The following is a 7,607-nucleotide window of genomic DNA, read 5'->3' as shown; positions in this document are numbered from 1 at the left end:
AGGAAGATGGGTGCCTGGCTGGGGCAACTGAGATAATTGCCTAGCTAGCTGTCAGGTGGAGGAACAGAAGACCTTCAGCTGCCCTAAGAGAACAAAGGCTTTTTTACTAGCCACATTCCTAATGATCTAGGGAACAGGTTTTGGGGAAGTCTTAAAATTAGGGCTCTACACACTAGAGGTTCATTTCTGACCTCCACATAGGCACACACACACACACACACACACACACACACAGAATTAAATGTCTATCCTGGCCAACCGTGACAGTGATGTAGACAATGTCACTGGGGCCATGAGGAAATCTACCCTGAGTATTTGTTTCCAGCTAGAAGGTTCTAGCCAGCTCCTCCTCATAGGAAAGTAAGAGAAACCTGTGGAACTGGCCCAGCAAAAAGGAAATCTAAGCCAAGGGCAGACACAGAGCTAGATGTCAGGAACATTCTAGATCCAGGCGGTGTGGCGCCCGTAAAAAACCGGAAGCTCTCCTTGAGTCTTCTCGGCCTCATCCTTCTCCACACAAAAGAAAAATAGCAGCCACTGCCCACGCCAGACTCCCAGAGCAAGGCGCTCATTGGCTTGAGGTTGAGTCAGATGCTCACCCTGAACCAATCACCAGTTATGCCAGACCACCAACCAATCAACTGAGGACACAATGCAAATTAACCTGGCCACCTGCAGCAACCTTGTGGAAGGGACAGCGTAACCTGGACCAGAAAGGGAGGGGTCAGGAGAAGACAGCTGCAACGCTTCTCCCTCTCATGCCCCCGTGTTTTATACATAGCTAGCAGGCTCCAGGGATCCTCCTGTCTCTGTCTCTGTCCCCACCCCCACAGCCACACTTGACTCTTTCCATACGCACTGGGGATCTGAACTCGGGTCTTCACAATTTCACATAAAGCACATCCTCGTCAGTCCCCGTCAGTCCCCGTGTTTCCTCTTTACTTGGGAGCCCCACCCCCCACCCCCGCCTCATGCCTTCTCTCTGTGGTCTCATTCAGCCAACGGGGCCAGTCCTGACACCCTGAGGCAGGGCCGCCTGCTGGTTGTGAACTATGCCACCTGCTCCAGCGCTAGCTGGTGGGGAAGCACCGTGAAGACCAGCATGGTGTGCGCTGGTGGCGACGGCGTGACCTCCAGCTGCAATGTGAGTATCCCCAGTCGGGTGTCTACAGGAAACAAGGCATGGATGTGGTGTCGAGGGAGTTGGGGGCAGGGAGGTGTCCCAGCATCCATCTTCTCCTTCCTCCCTGGGCAGGAGCCTTGGAAACTGTTCTGGAATATTTCAGAACCTGACCGTCTTTCTCCTTGTCCCCATAAAAGATGTTATAAGTACCATCGCCCTGTAGCATCCTCTTTGCCTAACTGCTAGGACGTCTTTAGCCTTCCTTGGATCTCATCCAGATCTCTCATTACTGTCATCCGACAGTAACGGCCCAAAGTGGCCCCTTGGGTAGCTGCTACAGAAGTTTTCTTAAAGACTTTGGAGTCAGGAACCAAAGGACTTGGTACAGGCAGATTCTGTAGAGGAAGACAGAGGGGAAAGCGAGCCCACACCTTCAGCTGCAGTCAGTGCCTTGACTAGACCCACACCCGCACACTCTACCGGCTCCCTCAGGCAAGTCCCATTCTCCAAACAGTTGCCTTCTCTAGTGAACCAGAGAACCTCGGGCTGGCCTGATGGGCTCTCATGAGGGTGAAACAAGAAGAGGCATAGAAAGGGCATAGCTGCCAACTTGAGGCACATACCTACTGCTCCAGCACTGGAGAGGGTGAGGCAGGGGGATTTTTGCATATTTTAGCATAGCCTGTACTACATGGAAAGACCTTGGTTTTTTTTTGTTTTTTATTTGTTTTTTTAAATAAATAAGTAAAGATGAGCAGAGCCAACATGATAATCCATCCATACCTGTAATGGCAGCATTTATGAAGGTAAAGCAGGAGAGGTACATTGTGAGGCTCTGTATCCAAAAATAAATACCAGCTCCTGGAGGCAAGGTACCACCACCTGTGACCATAAAGCTGGCTTCAGAGGACATTGCCCCTGTAGAACCACATACTAAGAACCAGGCCCCTCTGGGCACTCTCTTCCTCCCTTCATTCCTCAGGGGGACTCCGGCGGACCACTGAACTGCAAGGCATCTAATGGCCAGTGGCAGGTGCACGGGATCGTGAGCTTCGGCTCCTCTCTGGGCTGCAACTACCCCCGCAAGCCATCCGTCTTCACCAGGGTCTCCAACTACATTGACTGGATCAACTCGGTAAGAACCTCCATCCCTGAGCTCACAGCCAGCCATGAGGGAGCCGAGGTTCCCAGGATCAGCAAGTAGATCGCATTTCTTCTTAGGGGTCTATAGGCCCAGTCCCCACCCTCCAGGGCTGTCGGTGACAGTTATCTGCAAATCCCACGCCCAGGTTGAGACTCCTACAACCTCAAGTTGTTAGCACTTAATTCCCCTGAAGAGTGCCCCCCTCCAGGCCCCCTGGAAGATGACAGGCTGTCCCAACTGCCCCAGGACAAAGGACTATTCAGTTCTATATGGGGCCACTCCCAGGCAAATGGGGCTAAGTGAATCTTCTGTCCCTGTGCTCCTGAGAGTCCTCTTGTGGCAGCTCAATTTCCCTTTTACTATAATAATCACAAAATATTAAAAGAATAATATGGAGTATTAGGCAGTAAAGGGGCTGCCTTGCAAATACAAGGACCGGAGTTCAATCCCCAGGACCCACATAAAAGGCCAAGCATGGTAGCCAGGGCTGGTGATCCTAGGGCTGGAGAGGCAGAAGCAGGAGGAACCCAGAGGCACACTGGCCAGCCAGAGCAGCTGAGAATACAGACCGCAGTGGGGGTTGGGGAGGGAGCCACAACAGCAGGAAATTGGCAGTCAGGGTGCCCTGGGTGAAGATGGAGGAACACAGGGTCCAGAGAGGGACACTAGGAATAGGGAGGGCTCTGCCCATAGGGTGTATTTTAATCCACTCCCTTGGTTTGCTTTTCTGTAAAATGGGTTTGCTTTCTTGCACTGAGCCAGACTCCTCAGTAAGTACAGCCGGCTATGGGAAAGAAAAGCCAGGTTGGTGGCGCAGGTGGCAGAGCCCACAAAGAACAGAAGCTGCCACTGGTTCATCGTCCCCCATTTCTGTGTGGAGGGAACCTTAAATTGAATTAGGTGGTTGGAAAGCCAAATACGAACTAGCAGCTAGGAATGTGTGCCTGAGGGATTGGACTGACAGAGCCAGCCTGAGGGAGCAGCCATGACTGCAGGCTTTCCCCTGCCTGCTTCTCTCAGGCCTTTGTCTGCTGGGTCAGTGCGGATTCAGCAAAGGATCAGTGGGATAAGGGGCTTGGTGCCAAGCCCGATTGATGGTCTGAGTTCAAGCCCTGGATATGCTGTTGTACACACACACCACAAGTTGATGCTTTTTTAAAACTTATTCCCTTTGCTTTTTTTTTTTTTTTTAAGTAAGTTAGAGAAAAATGGAAAATCAAGAGAAGGGTTAGAGTTTGGAAGTTTTTGTTGTTGTTTTGTTTTCCATTTTAGTTTGTTTTGATTGTGAACGGAGGATGGGAGCCATGACTAAATTTTGACAAAGGGAAATCCAATGCCAGCATAGAGCATTTCAAAGGAGCCTCAGTGATTGGGTGGAAGGTTTCTGGGCTCTGTCTCTGCCAGATCCTCTGATCCTCTTTTGTGGTGCCAGCTGCTGCATTAGTTAGAACGCAGCTGAGCCTGGCAGCACCTTCAGGGACCCAAAGTGTGACCTGTTGCCCCAGCACCTGCTGTTCCCAGCCACAGGCAGACACAGCAAGGCAGATGGCTGGGTGCAGGAGTCAGGAAGACCAAAGGGGAAAGCAAAACTTTCTGGGTACCTGGGCAGAGCCCCCTGCATTCTTGGTGGAGTGGCCAGTGCCATAGAACATTGGAGGACAGGCAGGGGTTGAGCACTGTGCAGTCAGCTGTCCCTGGAGAAGCTGCAGAGGAGACAATGGGAGCCTCACCTGGTCCCAGCCCAAGGTGCTGTGTGTGTGCTCGAAGTGTGTAGACACAAACAGCTGCAACCCTGAGGGGGTGCCTCTGAACACACCTGCCTAGACAGCCTTAGGTGATGAGCCAAGGACAGCAGGCCACCAACACAAGGCACAAACAACCCCAGTACTGAAAAATGCCACCATGGGAGCCTTCAGCAATCACACCTTTATTGTTTGGTTCAGAAGGGAATACATTGCTTTATTAAAAATATTGCTTATAAAAGGAACACAGGAGTGTATCACTTAAGAAATGAAGATTCCCCTGGCTTTAACCTTTGTTCCCACTCCACAGAGGCAATCACTGTGAATTATATGCTCCGTGGTCATCTGGGCCTGTGTGCACAGAAGCCAAAATTGCAAAACAAAACAAAACAAAAGATCCTGTATTGCCAGAGATGGTGGTGCATATGTATAATGGCCAGTACTTGGGAATCAGAGGCAGGAGGATTGTTTTAAGGACAGCCTGGGCTACATGAGACCGTGTCTCAAACAAAACCAACCAACCAAATGTAGCCAAGCTTGGTGGTAATAAGGCCAGCTTAGGCTACAGAGTGAGTCCCATCCCACAACTGCATGTGTAGATTGTCTGTTAACCAAAAGCCATAAACACATTTCACTTGTTTCATGAACTCAGCTGTCACCTGCCATTCTGAACTGTGAGGTGCCTGTGTAGTGGCAAACACTTTTAAGACCAGTACTCAGAGGCAAAGGCAGGTGGATCTCTGTGAGTTCCAGGCCAGTCTTGTTGGCATGGTGAGTTCCAGGACAGCCAGGGCTACATAGTGACCCAGTCTCAGAAAAAAAAAAAAAAAATCCAAAGAAACAGATTACATAAAAAAACAAGACAAAACAAACAAACAAACTGCTGGGCATGGTGGCACATGCCTTTAATCCCAGCACTTGGGTGGCAGAGGCAGGTGGATTTCTTAGTTTGAGGCCAGCCTGGTCTACAAAGTGAGTTCCAGGACAGCCAGGGCTATGCTCAAAAAACAAAACAAAACAAAACAAAAACAAAAAAAAAGAACGTTGCCCATCTGTACATTTGGCATGAAGTGATTGGCGATTCTGGGCTTCCTGGCCTGATACGCAAGCAGGACTCCCAGCTATGACCCTTCCTGACCCCTCTTGGCCCCAAGAGTCACTAAACTCAATGCCCAGTGTTCGGGTTAACCTCTCACTCTCCTGTGTGTCCTGCAGGTGATCGCAAGGAACTGAAGACTTCGCTGCGACTGTCCCCCTGGAAATGCCATAGAAAGGAAATAGTAATAAAGTAATTTATGAATCACATCCTCGAATGAGTCTGTCTTCTTACCCTGACACCCTAACCTGGGGCCCTGAAAGCCATGCCCTTTCAGGAGGAGCCTGAGGCAGTGGGACAGGCTGTAATCCTGGTACCCAGGAGGCAGTGGGATGGAGGTTTTGTGGTCAGCCTGGGTTACAAAGTCAGACCCCGGCTCAAAACAAACAGACAAGGCTTGGCACCATCTAAACTCAAGTGGGCTTTCACAAAGCAAAGAGCAGAAACCAGAAAGAAAGAAAAGTAAGTGAAAGTCAGAACAGCTTTCAAGACAGGGGATGGCACATTCTCCAGGGAGTGCCAGCACTTCAGTGCTGCCTGGTCACGGCCACTTGGGGACCAGGCTCAGTTAGCAAGGAAGACAAGGGGAGAATGGAAGGCTCCGAACAGCAGAGCTCTGTCCTGGTGTCCCCACTAGGGTCACCAAGATCCTTCAGATAGGAGACTTGATCTGTGGGGACTGACTCCCACCTCGGTCACCTCCTGGGCTCGTGCAGGGACCTTGGAAGACACAGAGAAAAATTCAGGAAAAAGCAAGTCTCCTTTGTAGGAAGGACAGAATGGGGATGGGGACAATACAGGCAAAAGACAGTCCTTTTGCCTAAGATTTATTGTTGAAGAATAAATAATGTGCTCAAGCAAGACTTAGCCCTTCTGGAAACTTCAATGAGACTCAGTCCAGATCCAGGTATGCACACTGGGCCAACTGGACTGTGGATCTGGGAAGGAGAGATGCTGGTGTGTCTGCTGCCATAGACCCCTGTGGGCGATGGCCCCAGGGGGGCAGGAGGAGTGCTGTAATGTCCCCCAGGGCACATGTGACAATGTCTGAAGATATTTCTGGTTGGCAGATCTCAGGAAGGGGTGCTCCTGGCACCTGGCTGGTAGAGACCAGAAATGGCTTAACACACTCTACAACACATAGGGCAGTCCCATGACAGGATTATACAACCCCACATGTCAGTAGTACATTGGCAGAGAAGCCCTGTTCTAGAGAGGCCTGGGAGTTCCAGGCCATAGTCCCTACACAGATGAAGCGGCCAGGAAGCATCCACTGTGCCCTGTTCTTCTCCCTGCTACCACTCCACACTGCCCAATCTGGAAGCTGCTAGGAGCCTGTTTGCATCAGAAAAGGCAAAGAGCAGCCTGCCCCTGTAAAATCCTTACTTAGCAAGACAGTTCTGGCCTTGGCCAGCTCCAGGCCAGGAGAGCTTCAGGGAGAATAATGAGCCAAAGAGCAGCCCCCAGCCTCAGGAAGTTTTAAAAAACAGCTTTTTCCGGAGGAAGTTAAAGCAGCCAGGAATCTGCTTATAAATCCCTTTCTCAGAAACAGCATTGGCGACCTGCAAAACAGAAGCACGAGGGTAATCTGTGGGTGCAGTGTCCTGGGCTGACGCAAGGGCTGAGAAGGGGTCCCAAGGAGAGGGCCACTGAAGGAGCCATCTGAAGGCAATGCCACCTACACCCTCCTGAGGTGGGTTACAGAACAAACCCCTTAGCTCCTGTAAAGGAATGGAAAATTCAAGGTTTTGTTTGCTTTTGGTTTCGGTTGTTTGTTTCTGAGACAGGGTTTCTCTGTGTAGCCCAGGCTGTCCTGGAACTCACTCTGTAGACCAGGCTGGCCTCCAAATCGGAGATCTTCCTACCTCTGACTCCCAAGTGCTAGGATTAAAGGAGTGTGCCACCACCACCACCACCACCACCACCACCACCACCATCACCACCACCACGTCAAGTTTTCTAATACAAAAATTCATAGTTCCAATCAGACTGAAAGGTTGCAGGGGCAAGAAAGATGAGAGACGATGACCCAGAGACCACATGTGTCCTGTTGGCCCTGTAAGGTCTGGTCTCGGGACCAGAAGTGACCCCTATAGCCCCAGAATGTGTATCTGAGCAAAGCAGTGGAAATTCTCAGGGTCCCCATGGGGAGCAAATGCCCTGAAGGGGGAGGGGCTGTTGTGCCCTGAAGGGGGAGGGGCTGCTGTGCCCAGAAGAGGGAAGGGGCTGTTGTGCCCTGAGGGTGCAGGGCTGTTATGCCCTAAAGGGGTTGTGGGGAGGCTATGTTCCCTGAAGTGGGAGGGGCTGTTCTTCCCCTCCCTATTCACTCTCAATGAGGTCTGCAGGAAGGGGACACACTAGACAGGATCACAATGCTTGAAGGTCAAGAGTCAGTCGGGGAGCCCGGCCTGGTGGCGCAGGCCTTTAATCCCAGCACTCGGGAGGCAGAGGCAGGTGGATTTCTGAGTTCGAGGCCAGCCTGGTCTACCAAGTGAGTTCCAG

General features: G+C 51.1%; 2 protein-coding genes across 2 annotated transcripts in view; one reads left to right on the top strand and one right to left on the bottom strand.

The window, feature by feature from the left end:
* Positions 1-5,314, top strand: part of LOC110323557 (chymotrypsin-like elastase family member 2A) — an 11,195-nt gene extending 5,881 nt beyond the window's left edge. The window contains exons 6-8 of the mRNA XM_021200840.1: positions 999-1,144; positions 2,106-2,258; positions 5,225-5,314. Coding sequence (XP_021056499.1) covers positions 999-1,144; positions 2,106-2,258; positions 5,225-5,242 — 317 coding nt within the window. The 3' untranslated portion in view covers positions 5,243-5,314. The remainder of the gene's footprint in view (positions 1-998; positions 1,145-2,105; positions 2,259-5,224) is intronic.
* Positions 4,990-7,607, bottom strand: part of Casp9 (caspase 9) — a 16,666-nt gene continuing 14,048 nt past the window's right edge. The window contains exon 9 of the mRNA XM_021200504.2: positions 4,990-6,667. Coding sequence (XP_021056163.1) covers positions 6,575-6,667 — 93 coding nt within the window. The 3' untranslated portion in view covers positions 4,990-6,574. The remainder of the gene's footprint in view (positions 6,668-7,607) is intronic.

The sequence above is a fragment of the Mus pahari genome, chromosome 6 (genome assembly GCF_900095145.1).
Source record: "Mus pahari chromosome 6, PAHARI_EIJ_v1.1, whole genome shotgun sequence".
In the NCBI taxonomy this organism is placed as follows: Eukaryota; Metazoa; Chordata; class Mammalia; order Rodentia; family Muridae; genus Mus; species Mus pahari.
This window is presented reverse-complemented; position numbering and strand designations above follow the sequence as displayed.